This window comes from Dreissena polymorpha, chromosome 11, assembly GCF_020536995.1.
Source record: "Dreissena polymorpha isolate Duluth1 chromosome 11, UMN_Dpol_1.0, whole genome shotgun sequence".
Lineage (NCBI taxonomy): Eukaryota > Metazoa > Mollusca > Bivalvia > Myida > Dreissenidae > Dreissena > Dreissena polymorpha.
The window spans coordinates 14,067,484-14,091,508 of NC_068365.1; the positions used below are offsets into that span (position 1 = coordinate 14,067,484).

At 31.4% G+C, this 24,025-nt stretch overlaps 1 protein-coding gene across 11 annotated transcripts in view; it reads left to right on the plus strand.

Moving 5' to 3' along the window:
• LOC127849624 (transient receptor potential cation channel subfamily M member-like 2) overlaps nt 1-24,025 on the plus strand; it is an 80,950-nt gene that overhangs the window by 9,081 nt on the left and 47,844 nt on the right. For 2 of the 11 annotated variants that reach the window (XM_052382364.1, XM_052382368.1), the window contains exons 3-16: nt 1,778-2,063; nt 4,658-4,780; nt 4,997-5,125; nt 5,482-5,703; nt 6,260-6,434; nt 7,691-7,847; nt 7,981-8,156; nt 9,681-9,813; nt 10,213-10,225; nt 11,277-11,296; nt 12,572-12,593; nt 13,098-13,263; nt 13,460-13,496; nt 14,121-17,439. In XM_052382364.1, the coding sequence (XP_052238324.1) occupies nt 1,778-2,063; nt 4,658-4,780; nt 4,997-5,125; nt 5,482-5,703; nt 6,260-6,434; nt 7,691-7,847; nt 7,981-8,156; nt 9,681-9,813; nt 10,213-10,225; nt 11,277-11,296; nt 12,572-12,593; nt 13,098-13,163 (1,522 nt within the window). In that variant the 3' untranslated portion in view covers nt 13,164-13,263; nt 13,460-13,496; nt 14,121-17,439. Of the gene's footprint in view, nt 1-1,777; nt 2,064-4,657; nt 4,781-4,996; nt 5,126-5,481; nt 5,704-6,259; nt 6,435-7,690; nt 7,848-7,980; nt 8,157-9,680; nt 9,814-10,212; nt 10,226-11,027; nt 11,041-11,276; nt 11,297-12,571; nt 12,594-13,097; nt 13,264-13,459; nt 13,497-14,120; nt 17,440-24,025 lie in introns of those variants that run through there. The other 9 variants (XM_052382365.1, XM_052382367.1, XM_052382366.1 and 6 more) reach the window with 9 other exon arrangements.

Here is a 24,025-nt window from a genome sequence, read left to right on the forward strand (position 1 = left end):
CGCACGCGTAATTATTTCCCGCGATTTATTTTACGATCATTGCCGATCTTCAATGATCGGTTATTTCCGACAGATGTTTTTTTTTTCAAACTTCGAATTTTGATATATGTTTACGTAACTTCTTTGTTATACAGTTTTTTTACAATAAATATTGACTTTGATCAAAATATCATCTGACAAATACGATTTTACGATTTCTTCAAAGATCGCAGAACCTTATTAACCGTTTACTTATATATATTTAATTGAAGTTTAGTCTTAATGTGAAGTTGTCGTGGTGGAGTGGTTAAGGCGATAGACTAGAAAACTTTTGGGATCTTCCTGCGCAGGTACAAATCCTGACGATGTCGCATACTTTTTGCGGCGCGTTTTATTTCTTTTCTAACGTAATTTGATTTAATATTGCACATAATCTATGTTTATTGTTAAATATGTTGCAATGGTTATGCACATTCTTCAATTTCTTTAATTAAAACAACGTTATGGCTAAATTGGGTGATTTACTGCTGAAAATACGAATAATGCATGTTGCTTTTTTATTTTTATTTCAAAAAGTAAACGGTAAATCTCTCTATTTCTTGGTATTTTTGCTGTATATAGTGTATCTATAAAAACTAAGTCCAAAATATTACTTAAATGATACTATTTTAAATTTATTGATACTTTGTTTTCAGCATACACTAATTTCTATTTGGCTGAAACCACTTACATTTCATTGCGCTCTTCCATTGATAACACGTTTAAAAAAAATTAATGTCTGTAACAGAATACTAATTTCATATTGTTTAAACTGTAAACACTTTTACTGCATCTATACATACCAACTGCATGCCCATATTTGGAAATCTGGATGAATTATGGATTGTTCATATACCCCCGGGGTGCAAATAAACTGGACAAAAGCCGAGCGTGGGGGTGATTTTGACAAAAATCAGTATATTTTTTTTTAAAGCATGGAAAGCCTACCTGACAATGTGCATGTAGTTCAGTGAAACGATGTTGATTAAGAAAATAATACATTAGATTATATTTGGATATGTGCCCATTACGGGTGCGCTACCTTAAATAACTTCAAAACAAACTATCTATTTTGTCAATGAATTTTGCATGTAGTTTCAAGATATATGAACCTGAGAAGCTCTACTGAGAACTGCTATAACAGCCGTGTTTTCCCACAAGCTTACGGTCCACTCTAGTTAATACAAAAGGCACACAACCGATATATGATATAATTACGAAAATGTGTCCTTCCAAGTATATATTAGTAAATAGTCGAATATTTTAACTATATTGAAGCTAAATAAGGAGACATGTTTATATGACTTTCATATTAAGGAAATATCTATGTACAGTGGTTTTAATATAGAATTGTACCTACAATCATAGGTACAAAAACGACCGTGCCAGACTAACAGATTAAAAACAAGTATAAAAGAAAATAGCTTTGAATTCTTCATTGAAAATAAGAATTTCTTTCTTAAGTCGTATTCGTTCGAATTCCACGCGAAAACAATATTATACATTTGGTTGGTGAAATGAAGCACATTTAAAATTAGTATTTAACACATATATAAAAAAGAAAAAAATCACAAATAATGCACGTTAATACCGCTGTCACGCACAATGAGAACTGAGATTTATGACCCCTTCAGAAAATTGTACCACTGCTTCGTGCATTTATTGATTTCCCAAATTTAATATTTGTATAAAATAATGTGTGTTAAATTGTTTTTGTTGATAATTTAGTGTTGAACTTATCATGGTGTATAACTTGCAGCGAATGGACCAATATATCCAAGGGAATCATTGACGTATCTTACTCAGACGATAAAAAGAAAACGGCGTCTATGCTCTTACAAAAGCTGCCTTACTGGGACAATAACTCTTGCATAGAGTTGGCTTTCCATTCTGCAAAACAGGACATTATTGCGCGGGACAATAACTCGTGCATAGATTTGGCCAAGCACTCTAAAAAATATGACATTATTGCACATCCTGCTTGTCAGAAGGCGTTTGATTCATTCTGGGAGATGGGTCTACATGGAAAGAAATCGTCAATAATGGTATAAAGTTATATATAATATACGTCAATATATATGCAAATGAATACATGGTATGTGTTTTATTTACAGGTTTGAAAGCATAACGCTTATAATTGAATATGTACCCCTGGTTAAGTTTTGAACGCATGAAATCGAAAACTGAAAGTGACGCAGTTTTTACTGCACAGCGTACGGATGTGCATGAAATGTAACTTCAAAATATAAATGCCACACACATGAACATCTGTGTATAATCGGGATTGTGTTGCCAAATTAAATTCAAAATCTGAGCTTTAAGGTTTTGAAATCTGTGTTACTTCCACAAATTAAACATTTGAGTGTTGCTGGGAACGAGATTGTAACCCATTTGGTGCTGACATTTCCGAAACAAACGATGTGACTTCCGTTTCGCGTACTTGGTCAACCCATGTTTTGCTATAAAAACAAGTTTTACTTTGACGTATAAACGTAACCAAAGTTATTAAGTCAGTGGAACGATAGCTTTCCGTATTTTATTTTGATTTCGTATGGTTAAAATTAATCTCAGCTTGTATAACACTGAATACAGTAGGGCATAGTTCGACATAGATCATTTCCGGATAAACTTCTTGCTTTTTGTCCTGGTACGTTTTTTCTTACTGTTTAGTTGTTTTGCTGTAACAGAATGCAATTGTTTTTTTGTGCTGGAGTTGCATGTAAAACGGAACAAATATATCTGTCATGGTGTGTGTGTGAACCGTTTTGGCTGTCATTATGACGATTGTAGACAATATTTATGTGTGTTTTACCCGAAAGTTGTCAACATCTAAATTAATCTCAATGAATCATGTGGGGTTCAACTCTAATACAATGACAGTAAAACATTAGGTTAAAATTCTAGTGTATTTATTTACCAGAAAGTATTTTACTGTCACTTGATGTAGTGTAAGATGATTGTCTAACAGTTGATTATCTGACAGCAGACAGTGTACTAAATAGGGTTTAATAAAAAATAAACAACTTCTGCGAATCTGTGTCCACTCTCAGAATGGCATATAAGGAATTACAATTTTATTTGTAATGCCAATTAACACCATTAATTTGTCATCAATGTGATTGATTTTATTAAATGATTTGTATGGGTAAACTTACTTTATTATTGTCATTCTTTTTAGTTTGGGATGACCATATAAATGGTTGAGTTCATAAAGGAAATACATCTTACACGAATGTTTTGTACATAATATCAATGATGGGCATCTTGTGGTGTTTTTTTCATCCAGTCTGTATCCCAAAGTTACACATATAAAGCATGTAAGCGTTTGTTAGGGGAATATTATCTATACATTTTTTCTGGTTCCTGTACACTTAGTAAGATACATGAGAACCTATTTTGGGATAAATGATAAACAAAACACTCATAGTGGTCTCACTATTCAATATCCTATACAGTATTATAAATACATCGTATTGTATGCATAGTTTATGTTCTACAAATAATATAACTAATTCGGTTGTTGTTCATATTGAAATCAAGATATGTGATTTAAACGTATATGTTAATGTTAGTATGTTTATTATTTTTGTATCGGTAAACAAACATTGTGTTGTGTTTGGTTCAATATAAGGTGACGCATGCCATTAAATATGTATAGAATGTTGCGTTGATTTTGCAAATCATGTTTTTAACCTCTACGAAATGAAATGCGTGGATTAAGTTTTCTACACGTATGCTAGGTTTAAAAGTATATTAGCTATAACTACTTTGCTGTTAACAAAATTGCTTTGACAATTTACTGTTTTCATAGCAAAAGTAAATTTATTTTATATCATAACTGTTTGGTTGATTTTGCTGTTATTTTTTGTCTTAAATTCTATAAAATGGTAACAAATATGAAAAAAATAGTGTCGTGTCTACCGTGAGTATTTAATGATTTATAATACTACAAATAATTCTGTACTTTGTAATTAATTATGTTCATACGCAAACAACTGAGTTATTTTCAACATAAACTGATCAGCATAACGTGTACTGATACTCGTTGAATTGAAACGTCAGTTTTATACAAGACGATGCTAATCGGCGTTTATGACATGAACCACAAAAGATGACATAACTTCGTGAAATTAAGTAACTGGTTGCTAAAAATTAAAAACTTTGAATTGTCTAATGTAGCACATATATAATACATGCTGAACTAAATATGTAATTTTTTAACTTATGGGTCAACATTTCGTTCCCAGCCACAACTAAATAACGGCGTTTATTAGTCTTTTATGATCAACTTATTTACAAAAGAGTGTGAAAATAAATACGATGGGGTAAAACTTGTCACGTAATGGGGTTTATTGATTATAAAACATTGCTTTGCGTTATGACTTTGTAAATTTTGTTTAATGACTTTATAATACCATTTAGTTATTAATTATTATATACCGTTTGTTCAGATCAGGCCGTCAGCGCTAAAATTGGTCACTTTGTAAAACACTTCGTAAGCAACTAAACAAAAATGAACATTATATGATGGATCTATCGTAATCTTGGAAGTCATGTCTAGATATACAAACATGGGTATTGTGTGTCAATGATTTGCTAAAAAAGTTTTATTTGTTTAATATAACGTGTTTAATTTCAGTTTGCGATGTGTATTATCTTCCCAGTACTGGCAGGACTTTTGAAATTTAATTCAACAGACAGTGTTAAAGAAAAAATCAGGACATTTTTCTACATGTCAAAAACGAAATTTATATACACCATGGTAAGCACAAAGAAATATCTGGTATTGTGTATATTATACTACTGATATACGCGTTGAAAACAAGCATATAGAGTATTTATTACAAAGTAGTCCAAGACAAAGCATCAAACGCTGCATTCAAATTATTCAATAAGTATGTGTACCTTCTATCCTGAGCATCAAGCGCACTATGTCAATGTCAATCTTACTTACATATTTATTTATTCATTTTCATAGATATGGTATTTTGCGTTTTTGATTCTCTTCGCCTACGTACTCGTGTTTGATCTCGGCGACACTGTGACGACCACTCAATACGTATTGTTAGCATGGGTGGTGACAATGCTTCTGGAAGAAATTAGACAGGTAATGCAACGCTTATTAAACACAAAAGTTAGTCTAATCGAAAAAGAAAATGGTTTTGTGTTAAATATGTTTCAATATATAGCGTTTTACAATTAAGTGTCTTGGGTATGTTTAGATATAAACTTAAAGTATAATTATCATTAATCATTACCTTTTTATAAATACTTACTCTCAGTGTTTAAAGTCAGGAGTAGTGCATAATGGAAAGCCCTTAATAGTCACGCTTTGTAGTATTTTTGTTACGTTATGTTATGTTTTTAGTGTTGTTTTGTGCTTCTTCGGATCAGTAGGTATGCTACCTGTCAGTGGTTTCCATTTAAACAAATGGTGTTTTATGTTTATCTATTTTTATTTAGATGGCACGGTCACACAGGCAATACTTCACGAACGGATGGAATGTACTGGACATCATCACGATCGTACTGTTTTCAATTGGCTTTGGTCTACGATTTACAGACATGTTGAATGCGGCTAGAGTCTTGCTTGCTATAGATTTTGTGGCTTTCGTTTTGCGCCTGAATCATATATTTTATGTCCACAATATCCTTGGTCCAAAACTAAAAATGATTCGCCAAATGGTATGTTCTGTTTTTTTTATATTTAAGAACTAATCACTTATCATAACGATGTCTCAAAATACATTAATTTATTACACATAATATTTATATATTCTTTAGACTGTTGCTGTTGATGTTGTTTTTGTTGTTGGTGTTGTTGAAATGTTACGCAACAGATACTTACTCACGGACACCAATGTATAGAAATGCAATGAGTCATGTTAATTGATGACGTATCATTTATAGTTATTATAACTAATTTTTATTGATATGTAAAATACAGTATATTTGTTAGGTTTTTTTTTGTTTTATGTAACTATGTACTTATACATAACAAAAAATCGTTTGAAAAAAAAACCGAATGCACAAAACACAGTGAACTGTATATTTTTAGCAACTTCTTCATTTGTTTAAATATAATGTTCTGCCGCTAATGATTTCAAAATTACATTTACTTTATTCCTTTCGTTGTCTTTGGATAAAAACAATGTATCGTATTATTAAAATAATATTAAAACGCACAATTGTTATTAATACGTTTGGTTAACAATCGGATGCATGTTGTGTGTAATTACAGTTTCAGGATCTGCTGTACTTTTTGGTAATCATGGCAGTGTTCTTCTTTTCCTACGCCATTTCGTCATATGCAGTCCTTTACCCGGATTCACCATTCACTTGGGAAACTGTGAAACAAATTCTTAGACGACCTTATTGGCACCTTTACGGGGAACTGTTCTTGGAGGAAACGGAGGGTACAATTTACGAATAACACATTAATACCATATACTTCCATATTGTCATTTTCATAGATCCATATTAACTACAGTTTAGGACATCTTAATAATTATGTTTTGTATAATGCAGAGTTGAAAAACGATTCAACTGTTTAGATTTCAACAAGACTTTCCAGGTTATGAAAAGACACAATTTTCAATCTGCTTCGCTATAACACTAAGGTTATCTGTCCAAGGATTCAAATAAATCGAATTGATAATCCAGCTTTGTGTTATTGTGTTTCATTTGGATAGTCCGATCGGTCAGTTGCGTCAGAAGACATATCAAATAAAAATTGTATCTTGGAACATATCAATGATCGTGAATTAAGGACAGCTATCAACCGTTATATAGTTTAGGTTTATGAGTGTAATAAGTTCATTCTTAAAGTTACCGTATTCAGTTGTCATTGTTCAGTGACGAGAAGATCAACGAATGTGTGAAAGCAATTTGTTTCGTCTTAACATGTTACTTTGTTATGGTAAACGCAAAACGAAATGTGGCATTGGAGCATTTTGCGAAATATTACCAATTTGAATAACCTTCATCGGTTATCTAAACATATCTAAACTAATGCTTTGTTGTTTACGGATATTTCGCCTTAATACTATAATTAAATAAAATCCCGATGGTCAGTTTACTTAAAGCGAGATTATAAGATTTTGTATATGTGTTAAATGAAATATATTGATAAAATAACGCAAAATAGGCAAGACAATTTATAAATTGAAGACGAATTTCATAAAATGCAGCAAAGATAAATTAGCGCCCCGAGCCGATTGTAATGAAGATAGTTCGTACATATTTCCTACAATAACCGAAGCATTCGTTTTTTTAGTTAGTGTTCGTGTTTCGTATGAGTAGATATCGTTGAAGGAATTTAAAATGAACCGTTAAACTAAATTTAGATTCACATCGTACATGCATGATTTACATGCTGGCGAATTTTACTGTACAGACATTTTCGATTTCAGAAATTAATACCTGGCTTATTTCGCATTTTTCGACGCATGTTCTTCTTAACTTTTAATTTAATTTATATTGGAATATATTTTTACACATTTTATATAAATTAATAAATATTTGACAAAATGTATAATCTCGCTTTAAACATAATTTTCCTGAACAAACTTACCCAATGAAAGCGGTTTATCTATGACAAACAATATGAATGTAACTGACAAGTGTACTTTAATAGCAGATATGGGTATGATTATACTTATTTTGCAAACAGGATTGACGGACTGCACGCACGATTCTGTTTTATGGACAAACGGAACGTATCCACGCTGCCCGAGCGAAACTGGAAAGATTGTAGTACCCATTATGATGGCGATTTACCTGCTTGTTGCCAATATACTGCTTCTCAACCTTTTGATCGCAATGTTTAGGTATAGCACAACTCTTCTCGTTTTGAAGTAATGATTGACATTGATTCATAATTTATTTCTGTTATTTATGTGAAATGTCTTATTGCGTTTGTTTATATATAAATATATATATATGATTATTTTATGTTTTCAGCTTTACATTTAACGAACTGAATAAGGACTCAAACAGCCACTGGTGTTTTCAGAGGTATGACGTATTCAATGAATACGCGGACAGGCCGGTGTTGTGTCCACCTTTAAACGTGTTTTGGCTTCTGCATTTATTTGTTAACCGACGTAAATCATCAGAAAAAAAGAACGACCCGTTCAGTGAGTGTTTTGATTTTACAAAATGGATCATGTTTTTTCAGTTTTTGTCACTTGGTGTTAAAACGCATAAATGAATATGAAGGTCCCTTATTTTAGAACGAATTTTGTGGAAATTGGGACTCAGACTAATTCAACGCATATCTAATACTTCATGTAAGTTTAATAAAAATTGATCAGCTTTAAAATATTAGAAATAACAGATTAAATAAATAATCAATGAACAAGTCAAATGCTCACAGTCGTGCGACGTGAAATAATATTGCAAAAAGTAAAATGCATTAACTCACACGTCTTAATGACCAACCGGCTTGCAACATTGCGCTCATACGAGCAATTACGTTTTTATAATTAATATTATGTTTTCCTGGTGTAAAAATCCACAGAAAATGATGAAATTGAAATAAATTGGAATGATATAGCGTTGTACATCTGGTAACTTTTCGAACGCAGCATTTTTCAAAGTTAAACATCTCAGTTATGAGTAAGTATTTTGATTTAAAGTTCTACATGTGATCATTTGACTACAGTTTGAGCAAGCAAACGATAAAATCGTTCATCCGTGACGATCGGATGCTTCAGCATGTGGAGAAGGTAGCCTTCAACATGCCGATCGCGAAGTTTTGCTCCTGAAATTGTATACGAAACATATTGATTTTTTAATTGATGTTATGTTTTTCTGGTGTATCAACCCACCTTAAATGAAGAAATTGAAATAAAATTAGAATCACATCGCGTTTCGCCATTTTCACGTGCAAAAAGATGAAACCACATCTACCCCACGTGCAAAAACGCCCAATTGTTACGGATTGATGATTGTATCGATAATATAGTCAAATGAAAATTAAAATACACAAATTAATGACGGGCAATAAGTTTAAAAATGAATTCAATAATGATATTGTTTGTGTACTAGTAGTCCCCACCTATCTTGTAAGTTTTAAGTTGATGCCCTGTCAGATGTTACGTATTTTGCGATCAAAAAGAGCAAGTTCAAAAATTGAAAAAAAAAGCAATACCTAAAAAAGTTATGTTATATGTGCATTGTACATCTCTTGACTTGCATGTACCTACCTATTTATTTTTAAATATCATTAACCGTTTCAAGAAATTCTTAACAAAGGGAAAACACTCTCAAAGGAAAGCATGGGTAATGGTAATGTAACTACAAATCCCTTTAAAAGGATGTACATGCCTATTAAGCTTTAAGTTAATACCTTCTTTCGTTTTTGAGATAATGTCGAATTGAAAAAGTACTAATCTCAAATGGCAATTCTTGAAGAGCCATAACGCCGATTTAACTTGTTGGATGTTGCTGGTTATTGATTGCACCCCCATTAGCCTCCTTTTTGAAAAATATAAACAATGTATGAAAGTTTTGACAAAGTTTTCAAACTTTGTGATAAAAATGGTTATTTATTTAAGCGAAACCAAATATTTCAAAACGACTATATACATATAATATTAATTAGTTAATGTTAATTCTGTTTCAATTACGTTTGTAAATTAAACGATGTTTTTGTTTAGGAGTGTCTCTGGATGACAGGAAAATGGAAGACATTATTGAATTTGAAAAGGCGGAGGTTGAAAAATACCTTAACTCTCAGAAACTAAAAGACTCTGAAAGTACTGACGGCAGGATAAAAACCACAAATGAAATGTAATGCGTATACATGTTACTCTAAACATTTTAACATCATCACAACCGCTCTTGAAAAAGGAATATTCATAGTGGTTTAGTAATTGAACTGAGAGCTCATATACAGACCATGATGTACAACAAGAACTCAAAAACATAGACATCATACTCAATAAACATTATTTATATGTATTCGTTAAAAAAATCCAATAATCTTAATTGGTTTTGTATGTAAAAAAAAAACTATTACGAATTAATTGACACGGTAACAATAATTCTTGCATAAGGACAGTGTTACGTTAATGTTAGTGAGCTAAAATCTTTCATAATTTATTGTAATTATCAAAACTCCTGCAAGATTTATAGATAATTGTTGTGATTATTTGCCTTGAACTAATAAGGATTTTTGTCGCGTTTCAGACTTCAAGATATGGTAAGTCTAATAATCGGGAGTGTTTTTTTGTAGAAACAATTTTCTTCAATCAGTATCTTTTTTTTTATTATCAATTTAATTCATTCTCTTAAAATAAACCATATGTTGTGAACGTTCGTATTGTTGTGTATCTATACGATATCAGATATATTCAAATATCAATACATTTGTTTTTATTGTAGAACAAGAGAATGGAAATCATGTGAGTACACAATAAGTCCCATGTGCTAAACTCATTTACCAAATTCATGAATGCTCTACACTACAAAAACACAATTACATTTTCCACATGACTTGAAATATGTTGTGTTGGCATTTGAACTGAGACCAATCGCTTCACCACTATGCCACTTGTGGAAAGTTATTTCTATTATCACTTGAAAAAATCAAATAAAATAAAAATCTTCCAAAGCAAAAATAGTTCCTCTATTTAAGAAGCTCGATCTTCTTGCATGATATTTCAAATAAAACATATGAGATAGAACAAAAACCTTTGCCAATGACCACTGTTTAATCATATGGACAATGTTTTCGTTTCAATTTGTTATATACACGGCAACATATGATTCATGTCACTGTGTTGTCAAGTGTATGGGTGTTGAATAGCGCATATAATAAAAACTGCTTGTTGAGACAACTTTCTTTATGTTAAAGTCGATTAATTAAACCTCAGTTTTTAGTGTATGTGTTGAGCATAATTAATGTCCACTATACACAGACAACTCATTGTAGTTGGTTTTCTCGGTTTTTATCTTTGAAAGACTTTTTGCATTTAACTAAGGCGATTTCTGTCGTATTTCAGACTTCAAGATATGGTAAGTCTAATATGTTTAAGTCTTCTTCTTATCATAAAAAAATCTTTCAAATGTACGATTCATTCCAATAACAGTAGCGAGCTATTCTTGGCTTCCCGGGGTGTCTTGAAATAAATAATACTTATAATGTTGGTGTACGTTAGTATGTTTCTTAATAGTATGCATATTATTTAGTACTTTTATGCGAATGTATGTCTTTATGCGCATGCACATATCATGACAACTTTATATTTTAGAACAAAAGAATGGACATTATGTAAGTACACCATTAGTCCAATTTATTTCATTATTTTGCACTCATGGTTCGCGAACGGAATTACAGAAACCAATTTTATTTTGCATATAAAATAATGTATGTTTTATCTTTTTCTTTATTTAGACGAATAACTACACGGTTGTTTTACTTATGAAGCAATTATTTGTAAAATTACTCGTTATATAAAGCTAATAATCTACCAAAACCAACACATTCCAGGAAATGGGGAGACCTAAGCCATCTACCTTTCCTTATTACTCACTAGTAACAGATAGGTCCATTAGGTTGGCGTACTCTGTTAATATGACAATATGCGCCCCCTAATGCTTGGACAAAAGCTTATTTGACTACGATGTATTGTAAAAGAAAAGTATCTAGACATCAAGACATTATTGTGTACCAAACAACATAATGTTTTCAATATAATTTAACCAACAAATTAAATCTATTTACTACTTGATGCAACAAAATTCTGCCAAGCCATTAGATTTTTTTTGATGTACCATACGATTGTCTTCTTTTAGGGTAATTTTAGCCGTAGGAATTCAAAGCCGGCTTTGTTGTTGTGGCAAAGTGGTTATGGTGTCCACCAAGCGACTGTAAGGTTTCAATCCCCAGAGTGGAAACGCTCTTTAGATACACTAACGAAACCAAGTACTGGCTGGTCCTATCCTGCAAACAAACTCGTGAATATCTTAATAAGCCTAAGTTTTTTCAGAGATATATGCGGCTCTGGTTTTCAATGCAATCGAACTGTTATAAATATGTTTTAAGCTAAAGTGTGTAAAACCAATATTGATAGCCAGGATTATAAATGTACAACATACTTGTTTTGCAATTGCAATAAGTCCAGGTATCTTACATGTTACACAATTTCTATCGCCACCTTGATGTAAATTCTGTTGACAGGCCGTTATAATATTAAACGTTTGCCTTATGTGTCATGTCTAGCTTTGCGATGCACCAATAAGGGCTTTGAACGATAGTTTTCAAGATAAACGTGATCAAAAAGAATACACGAATGACTCACTATTTGATCGTTTAAGCTTCAGTGATTACCATTCGTCTGAAATCATGGTGTCGTCAAAAAAGATGACGCGCACATTATTTTGTCTGATAATTTTGTATGCCATAAAACTTATTCTCATTCATTGAAAATTGATTTTAGTGTGAAACACAAATTTAATGAATAAATACCACCTTGTCAATTTAATGTCAATGTGGCGTTACACGTATTATAATTCATATATCCGCTACTTTGTGTTAATATTTCAGGCAAACTCAAATGAAAAAGTTGGTAAGTACATTAAATATAATTAGTATCGAAACAAAGAAATTCGTTATGGGGAAATACAACGCGTAAACACAATTGCATGAATAGTGTAGTATCCTTAATTATTCAATACAACAGTGTCATTCTACTCCCTCATATCACTAATTACAAAACTTGTTTTGGATGTTTCCATATTCACACCAGAATGTATAATATTAAGGGGGACAGTGATTTAATTTCCGATACTTAACCGTTGTTACCGATACTACAAAAGTGTTCTTTTACTCAAATTCACATTTAAGACTAACATTTTAGGGAATACAGTTAGGGGAACCTTAATGTAACATTCATTCAAAATTTCAAATTTGTATATAAAATGAATATAAGAAAGTAGTTATAACTTGCAATTTGGTTTGTTTTTGATGCATAAAGCATAATATGACATCTATGATTATGATGTATGAGTAATAATGCTTACTACGTATGTGTCAACTTCAATATTATATTACCAATGGTCATGTTTTATAAATATTATGTACGCCTCTCCACATGGTTAAACAGTATTGTGATAATCTGAGTTTCAAAATAACTTAAGATGGACGGCGCTACGTTAAAGATTACCATGTTTATTGTAATCTAAACAATATAAAGTGTTTGTACAGACACATTGACGGCAAACGTGAAGTGTAACAAGGTGAGGACACACTGTCAACAATTCGAGCTGAGTTTAATATTTCACAACTATGTAACATCAAATATTAGTTATCAAATAGTGTTAATCAGCCGACATATTTCAGAAGCTTTCATTTTACGCTAGGTGATTGCGAATCAATTATACGGTGATTGTGTTCTAACATTTATGACTTATATAATCGATATCTGATTGATAGGCGAAGAAGATAAAATAGAAAAACCAATGCAGCAGATGTAAGTACAGTTAATTATATTTTATAAATATCAAAGCAACAAATCAACACAGGAGACAAACCGCATTAATGGCATTAAATCGGGAGCAAAGATTATTAATGTTATGTATATGCAACATTTATCATACATGTAAATACTTCTTTCAACCTATTGTTTCAACATATCTTTGTTTTTTTTAATGACTATTGATGTCTTCAGCTTTAATAGTTGTTACTAAGACTGTGTTTTTTAATACTTTGGGATGTAATGTAAAGACAAATATAAAGTTATATAGTCATACTGTACTTGCCAACAAAACTAAGCATATTATTAAAACTGCATTGCCAATGTAAAGAAATCCGTTATATAACGTCATTCAACGATCTTAATTTGAAGTTATTTCGTAACACTGGCGGTCATGTCTTCATGTTAAAAAAAAAGTTGATTTGTGTCTTTAAAGTGCATAAACTCGGCAAATATTGATAATAACTGCATGACATTTCCATGTCTTGTCAATTAAAATAGGTTTACAACTTAAAATCAGAATTTACAAATCTTATATTTTGGCATGAAGTGAGAGTTTATCATGATAACTTTCCATTAGTGATTTTGCGTTTATTTCGTTATATTTATTGTATAATCCAGATTTAATGAGATCTACGAACTTTTCATAGAAGAAGAAATCGGACGAGTAAATGGGATGGAATCGTGCGAGTTGATAAAAATTGATATTTCAAGCATAAATGTATTGAAGTATACGTATAAATTCCAGTTTCATTAGAGTGCGAGTGTTCATATTTGACAATTTAGTTTACTATTAAAAATCACAGAATAGAAACACGACACTTTGAGCTAAACGCATACAATGTTTTGCTTGCGAATCATTTATAATTATTGTGTTTTAGAAATGTAGTTTTTAGTTGAATGAACTTCACCTTTTAACACTGTATACAGAGATGAAACATTAGTTTAAAGTTTAAGCTGAATGAAATCGAACTGTCCACAACACGTGATCCACAAACATACAATATCAAGTTGCGATTAGTATAACCTCGCGTGTTGTGGATTTACGATAGGTATAAATATGCGGATAATCTTGTTGGCTGCATTTTATATATTTTCCAATATATCTTGCACACGCTGATTGGGCAATTGTTATTTTGTTTGTACTTTGTGTATAACAAGTTATGGTTTGTAAGCTGACCGTATGTTTAATATGTAGTTTTCAATAATTATAATTCTATTTAGAGAATAGTTTTGTCTGATATTTATTGGAATGAAACATATTTTATCACTGTGTGTGTATTGTCTTGCCTATTTTCCGTAATCCGGTTACTTATGGAGAACGAATAGATATTGGCCTGATAAGAAACGCTTTTACCGCAAATGATTATCTCAGTGTTGGATGAATGAAAAGTATTGTGTTTTTGTATTTATTTGTTTTACTTGATATTTTTAAAGTGTATGTTTTATATTGGATTTTTCAATTTATTATTACATATTTTATAGATGGTGGTACATTCATCAAATGTAAAAATAATACCCCTTACTTATATGAATAAAACGTTTCATTAATATGTTTCTTAACGGAAGCAATTACCATACAAACGATATATGAAGAATTGTGTCTATCTTTTAAGTAAATACTTAATTATTGTTGACAAAAGTGTGAATATGATTAGGCTATGAAATTGGTCAACTCGATTTACATGATTTTTTTTAACTCATTGATTATGTATGAGAAGCTTGTATCGTATCAAATATTATACTCGCTGCACTTGTTTCACGAGTGATATGATACGATACAAGCAATTCAGTGAGATAATCTTTTATCTTCATGATCAAAACTTTCGCTAATTATTGCACTTAACATTTATACTACGCAAAACAAAGCCGAAAGATCAAAGATTTGACCCTTAGTCAAAGTCCTTCATAGGTTCGAAACTTTACCAACCCAGTAAGCCCAGACAAACAGTTAAGTCTTCAAACTTTATTATATTAGTAGCATACATTTTAGCAGTCCTATTTCTTCAATAATGTTATACATTCATAATTGTTTTTTTGTACACTATACTATTACCACCTGTAATCTTATTCCTTTTCATGTTAACATTAATATAAATAAATAAATAAAGGCTCATTATTATTATGTCTAGCTCTTACAGTGATTTTAAGATATGCATGGGGTATTTCTGCGAAAAGTGTAATTAATTACATAGTTATATGTTAATTTATTTTTAAAATTTATTTTAAAAGTAAATTTACGTCAACTTTGTTGTTTGTTTTTTAATCACGCCAGACACTAATATTTTTATAATATAAAGAAGGGTTTCCTCCTTGTGCAAATATAGTATGTAAACAAATCATCGTTCGCTTAGTTCTCAAATAGGCTTTACTTCTTCTAAATTAGTGGTTTATGTGAAATATACCTTATGTAATGTTGTTTTTTTTGTGAAAATCATTTTATGCTAAACGAACAAAAATAACATATATTATTAGTACACTACAACGTGTAATAAAATTAAAATACTGTTCTTGAATAATAGACCATTTGAAATGCAATATACACGTACACCATTTAGTCACTTCTTTTAAATGTGTCATTCCTTTAGTCTTTATATTGCTGTTTATGTTGTGAAAGTTTTCGTTAAATTAAATACTTGAGTTTTCTTTCGCTGTATCTATATGTTACTGTTGTGGTTTATAGTTTATATTTTCGTATTGAATGGTGTAAACGTATGCAACACGTAGTCAATAGGCGCATTATTAAATATCATGGTCTTTGTTTTGATAAATCTGTTTGCACTAATTTAATGTTAAATATAATTCATACCTCAATTGCTGTTACGATATAGTATGTTATATTTTTAAACCCGACTTATGATAAGTATGAAGTTTATAATGCGTATAGTTAGTATTTAGTTTTCTTTCCTTAATGAAAATATATTGTTTTGCGAGTCACGATGTTGTAAGGCATTGCATCACTGACGAATAATATCAGAAGTTCCCTATTTTATTTGTACAAAAATATAAATAACCAAGGAGTTGTTGAAAATATGTATTGTTTACAAATATTAGCGTCTCATAAAAGAGTTCCAAATTTATATATAAATTTTTATCAATGTGTGATACTTTAATGCCTCTGATGTGATTGTAGTTACTATTATTTAAACAACAGACTACCCTCCTGGTGTCAACAAAATGCATATTATAAATACACGACTGAAAATTTAACTTCAAAGTAAAGTTTTTTTTATTTTTTATATAGTTAAATAGTTTTTTAATCGCTAATTAATTGTCTTGAAGACAGGGTCTAAAGACTCCAACTATCTTCATATATATTTATTTAATTAGTATGTTTAGTGAATTAAGTAAATTTTTTTTAATTATATTTATTTAATAAAAATATGCAGGAAGGTCGTCCGGTCGGCCAGAATCCAAATGTGTACTGCCTCGAAATCCGCAATTATTTGAATGGTTTTGAAATATCTTGGCGCATTTTTATTCGTGTTAGACTAAACGTTTGCTGTATGAGAAAAATTGGCATGCTCGATTATCAAATAGTAACTGTCAAGGTTAGTTTAAATCTTGTCTATAAAACTCGAAATACTATTTGTACGTGGTACGTTTTAGGTTTGCATGCATGTCAAAGCATAATGAGGTGGCATTTATAAGCTCGAGCGAAATACCTGATAATACACCTTGTTGTTTTAAGGCTGACTTTAATATTTTTAATGGAATATGTAGCAATTAAATTGTAATTCCTTGCAGCTTTCATACTATTGTTCATTTAAAGTACAAAGAAAATATATTTACATTAAAACGTATTTTGTTATTTATATGGTGATAAATAAATGAAAAGCCTTAAAACTACAAGTTTAATACATGTATATTTACTTAGATGACTAGTGTACGCACTTAATAGTATAATCAGCTGCACATAAGGAAATAAAAATTGCACGTGTCTGGTTGTTTTTTGTCTTTGATCTTGTCATTTTGTCATCTTGTCAATCATTTTTGTAAAAGTAAGAATTAAATTGCAAATAGTGATCGTGGTTTCACAGACAAAGCATGATCAAAACTAAGAAAATAACGATTCTCTTGTTTAATTATTTCAGATTGTACGTTTATATGTGTGGCCTAATTTTATTTATAATCGTTGGATAAGACTGACTATGGACGCCATTTTGGCCAGTTGAATTTGCGTGATCTGATTGTTTTTAGGCAAATCAATTCGGCCCGAGACCGATATGATCATATTGGCCCAGCTCGTGATGTCAATGTGTAAGTATATTGTAAACTACAAAATTAATTTTATTTGAATAGTTTTTCTAGGTGCTGAAACATAATTTCGTCACCTGGTCGAATCTTGTCTAATGGCCATAACTCATGATCCTAGTTGTAGCGACCAGTTTCTGTCAAAGTCCTAAAACTATTACTGCCCGCACGGTTTGGAAATATAAACAAAGGCAAATAAAGTAGGCACACATTTTCTCCAAAGTTTCAACATGAATTTGAAGCAAAAAAGGGTTCAAGTTTCACCAGTTTTCGTGATCATTTTCGGTTTAGGGAATTTTGAACAGGTGGATGCTAGTTTATAGAACTTCTTGAGTACCTAACCAGATAATTTACAGCAACTCAGCTAACTTGGAGTCAGCTATTGCGATTGTTGTGAACTCCGAAATAAATAATGATGCCCTTTAAAAATGCAGACACAATTGCGCCCAAAACTGGAAATGCTCATCGTGGAACTATAACTGCCAGGTAGTAAGACACATGCCATGGCTTTGTATAAAGCATTTCTTTGTATTCACCGAACATGTTAAAATTCCAGCCATCATTGCTTATACATACAACTTATAAAACATGTGAAATTCTTCTCAGTGTTAATGTGTCCCTAAAATTCCAGCCATAATTGCTTATACATACAACTTATTAAACATGTGAAATGCTTCTCAGTGTTAATGTATATTTATGTATTATACATTTCTCTCTGTCCACTTCGCTGAGACAGTTAGGTTAATTCCAATCAAACATTTTTAAAGGGTCTCAGTACATTTATTTCCTGTAAGTGCACTAAAAAAAGTTCAACGACAAAATGTTCATTAATTAATGGACTATATTTGTATCCAATTTTTCGGAACCCATTTAATATTGCGGCTTATTAAACAATTTTACAAGTTCATGAACCCTACTGTACAGGCATTTGGCTTAAATGAAATTTGCATCAAAATCTACTCTTGGTTGAAAAGTTGATACACTGAGCTAAACAACTCACCCACTGATGAGTAGAACCTCAACGAAGCTTGTAACACTTGTACTCGCAGCACATTGTTTTTAGTTTTTTTAGTTTATACATCAGTTCAAAGTTGAACATGCCTAAAAATATTAATAATTAATCCCAGTGCCCACGTAACATAAACTTGTTGGACAATTAAAAGTGTAGCCAAATATCGATGACGAAAATGGGACGTACCAAGCATGCCGCTGCCACGGTAAAGCCCTGTCGCACTTGTTTAGAGCTTCTGAGAACAGTTGGCTGAACATAATGTCCAAAAAAGATGACGTCTAACCTTCAACGGGCGATTTCACTGATGTACACGAGTGCAAACTGAGGGAACATGCAAAGATCCACACAAAGCGCTTGAAAATTCTTTGAACTGAACAAGAAGATACCAAGAACTTTAGCGTTGCAAATCATATGCTCGCCTGGTTTTTCTGCCATACTAAAGAAATTCCTTACGTATTTTATATACCAATTATCTTTTCTGGAGAAGGATCACTACACTTTTAAAAAGAAAACATTTTCTTAGTTTACTACAAGTTAATGGTATTGATGCTTAAAATATGCTAGGAGTACATACCTGGCTGTTCACATTTTGAACATTTTGTCGAAGATGGCATTGTCTGCACTATATAAATTATCTACCTTGAAAAAGGGAAATACATTTGGATGCGTAATCGTGTTTCTAAATAAATGTGCAAATATATAGATTTTGTAATTTGATTAATTTAAAATAAAGGTGATGCTGTACTTGCTCGGTTTAACTTTTTTATTTATCATATAACACTACAGTGTAACAGATACAACGCACTTAAAACCTTGTAGGGTTAGCGCAGTAGTTGGTACACGTGCTCCTCAGCTAGGCGACCAGGGTTCAATCTTCGCTCATGAATATCTCATTAAAAATCGAAACCTGGTTTTTGCACCAATATTTCATAATTCCTCCCAACTTCCGAGAGTCTAGTGAAATTAATTAGGAAGGAGTGCGTGCATACCCTCTGGGGCCTATCATAATGCATCCTCATGCGCGGAAGGACCTCATATACTTCGGATGACACACAGTCCGGTTCGCACAGTGGTTGGTATACGCACTACTCTTTCAGACGACCCGGTAGGATTCAATCCCCGTTCCCAAAAGCATGCGAGTTTAATTTGTGGTCACCTGAGAAATGGGATTTCCTCCGGTTATTCTGGTTTTCCCAAACAACACAAGACCACATGGTACGCCGAGTGACTTAACGGTATTTCATATGCTCACGCTCACTCTTTGAGATTTTCTGTAATCATCACAACAATCGATAGTATTTTCTGTCATTGTAATTGTATGACATTATAATGGGAACGAGAGTTTGCATTTCTTGATTTCTAATCGATTCAAATATATGTTTAGAAAGTCAGCTTTAATTTAACTAATACACATACATTTAACTAATACACATAAAATGAAACACCGGCTGCACCAGCAGTAGAGAAAAGTGATTACACGATAAGGTCATTTTTAATGACAATGAAGCAGGTTCCAAACAGTGAGACATAAAACAAATGCACCAGAAAGGACGCACATTTACATAACAAACGATCAGACATAATTAAACTTGTGACCACCGAATTGGAACACTGTAAAAGCACATGGGTTTTAACCGGTTTCGAGGAGCTCAAACCTTACACTTTGCCGAGAATAAGTCATAAAACATTTAATTATAAATGAATATTAACCTCCTAACTTAACGACATATAGTAAATGGAGAAAAGTAGAAATAAATTAATAAAATTACAATATAACTACTCAATTTTTATATACAGACCAGAGCACTTGAACCATACCTAGAAGGCATAATGAAATGAAAACAAAACGAAATTGTAATCTTCGCTAAAAAGCATCATAGAATTAACATAATTGTTTAATATTACTATCATTGTCGTGAAATTCAGGAAGAAGCCGCAATAAAGGGTGAAAAGGGTCCAATTACAAAGCTTGGTTGTGTATGTCTATCTTTAGACACTTAAAATAGTTAAAGTTTGATTGTTTCAACAACATTTAATCCATATCAGACAGTAAAATTTAAAAAATTATGATAAAACAAGAGATTCATAATACGACAAGCAATTTAAGTAGAGATATCCGCACCAGAGACCTGCATGCGTCAGGAAACAAAATATATTCATTGGTGAAGTAATAAGATCCTGAAATTGGCTTCACATCTAAAACGTCATCAGAGCTTTAACGAAATAATCTAAGAGATTTATCTCCAAAGTACTTAAACATAAATTTAACTCGTTCTGAAAGAAATTCAGAATTATAAGAATTTGTTTGCTATATTTTACGACTTCAATTTAATACAAACTTACCTTATCAAACACGTGAAAAAAGAACGTTATATTTTGTTCGGAATTTATAATTATCTTGATGTTAATGGTGCTTATTTACTAAATTGTTATTTTCTCAATGTATGAATTTAGTCATTTTTATTTCGTAGATCAGGGAAATCGGATTTAAGATATTTTCATTAATATAAGTTTCAGTCATGGAAGCCATATAATTTTCTTATTTGTGAACAAGGTGTAGTAGCTGAAAACACACACAAATCAGAAGATCTACCTACTGCAACACTCAGAGAGTAAATTATATTTAGTTATCACGAATTATCTGCACAGATATGAACTAAGATACAACAATCAAGTAATCTTTAGGTGAGTGTCCTCTTTAGCCCTCAACAAATTTGAAGTGATTAAATAAAATTTGTATTAAAAACCAATAAGCGCATAACATCCATTAAATTAAAAAAATATAACCAATTTACATGTATGTGTTTGTATTCACTCTGACATATTTACATGTGCGAACAAGTTTAAGGTGTCATTATAAAAACGTGTTTGTTATATCTAACTGGTTAATACCCATCTTACGGACATTTAAAAACTTAACTACAATATTGTTTTTTTAGTTTATGATTTGGCGAATTTTGTACAAATATGATGTATAAGAACCATAAATTAAACAATTCAATTTTTAGTCAGTGCTAGATTACGTTCATTGAAATCATTTACTCGGAAACAAGCCATAGCAAATAGAACAAATTGTGTAACATAAAATATTTTATAAAGATCTTCAGCAAAGTTATCATTTATGAATGGGAAATTAACAATATAGATTTAAATATAGAGCAGTTTTCACTTCATCGTCAACAAGAGCAGGGTAAAAGTCTGGGAGTGAAACATCTGTAAACGATGATGACCTATTTAAAGGTTGTTCAGCAACTTCTGTATTGTCGATAATTGGATATTCTGTTTAAAAAAAGGAAAATATATGTGTCAAAATGTATCTATTTATCGACGAGTTAGATTAAAACACTCAGTACATTCAATTTGATTATTTTTCGTTTAACTCAGCATACATTATTATACTCAGCAAAATTAAAAGAAGAACACTTATGAGCGGTGCACAGTTCGTTCCCATAGCCACAGCAGTCATTTGTTGAAATATTTTACCATCGACTGTAACAAAAATGTTTCAAGAAGAAAGTTGACATGTAAACTGATCTAACATTTCATTGGTAAAGAAAGTAGATGTATGTTCTATCAGCGAAATAAGTTTATTTTTATAAGACCGTGTGATAGTGTTGTATAAAATTAAAAAAAATTCATATGTTTTAAATTTTGACGTTTTTTAATCTTTTCTTTCAAATTGTATGCATCCCAAGTAACGTTTCTGGTGATCTGAACTGAATATTACAATGCAATTGAAATTTCACGTTATATTTTATTTTATAACTACAACAATATGGTGTGTGCTGTGTTGATGGAGTAGTTTGTATTCCTGCACACATCACTAATGTGGTTCTATATAAAGTCTTCAGAGGTTATCAGCGATATAGTACCGTCTTATTCTGTCATCGTTAGCTTTTTTAACACTTCCGTGTACTTAGCTTTGTATATAATTTCTATTCGACCGATTTTAACTTGTGCATTCATTAATTGTGAGGTCTTCAAGACATTCTTATTACAGACCTATTCTTGACATGAAGCCCATATATATAAATATATTTATGATTAAACCCTTTTCTCACATTGCGTGGCCCAAATATTTTCTGTTGGGACAAGATTCAACTAGATTCATTTCATGTAGCCCACTGTTAACATTCATCAAAAGAGTTGCTATAGTAAATTAACTCAATTTTACGACGATCTGCTTTTAATCTGAAATGATGTGTTTTGTATTATATTTACAAAACTATATGTACTATGGTTGTATAAGTTAAGTAAACATAACTTTCCTCACTTTACTTAAAAAAGCATAATTATTCAATCAACAGAATCCAAGCGTAACACATAGAGAATACTTGGTTAGCGTTGAATACAGAGAAGTTTATGTTGCGAGGATTAGAAAGCCGGGAGCGCGAGCCTTGTTCGAGCCGAGCAACATAAACTTCTCTGTTGTCAACGCTAATCCTAGTATTCTTTTTATCCCATTTGATTTTTTTTCAACGTGACATTTAACATAAATAGATCTAATAACCTTAACAATAGTTTTAATTCATTTTTAAAAGCGCTTACAATCTAACGAATGTAATCATGCGTATTGATATAAATGTACTTGTTCTGGTACGCAAAATAGTCTTTAAACATTTCACTCAAAAACTGAAAAAAGAGGAAAAATATCGCCATATGCCTCGATTCAATTTTACGCAGCATGCGAATTGTAACACATTACGACCGCGAAAAGAAGATTTTACTTTAAAATAATTCATGTTATTTTCGAACGAAAATGATCAAAATCCAATATGGCGGCGATTGCTGCTGACAAAATGATGTCGATGTCAACATACAACATGTACATGTAGATTTACACACAGAGTCGTTCTAAACATAAATTATCAAAAAAACTATACTCGCCTTATTTGTTCATGGACGCTGCAGATTTTGATGGCGTCTATATCTAGACATAACATCCTGTAGTTTGTGACCCAACACATGATAATCCGTCATAATTCTATAAAACTTGAAACACTTGTTGCAAACGGGTTATTCTTACTGAATAGACTTTCTTAGATAAAATAACAAAGACAAGTGTATTCATCAAAGAAAACACCCTTGTGTTTTTACATCTAAAAGCAAAACAATTCAAAAAGACTACTGAACCAAAATACACACCCATCAATATGTTCTACAAACACAATTTAACATCCAAAATTAGGCACGCACATTCTGAACATCAATAAAACGAATAAGCTAGATCTACATGTAGATCTAAATCCTTCGTCTCACT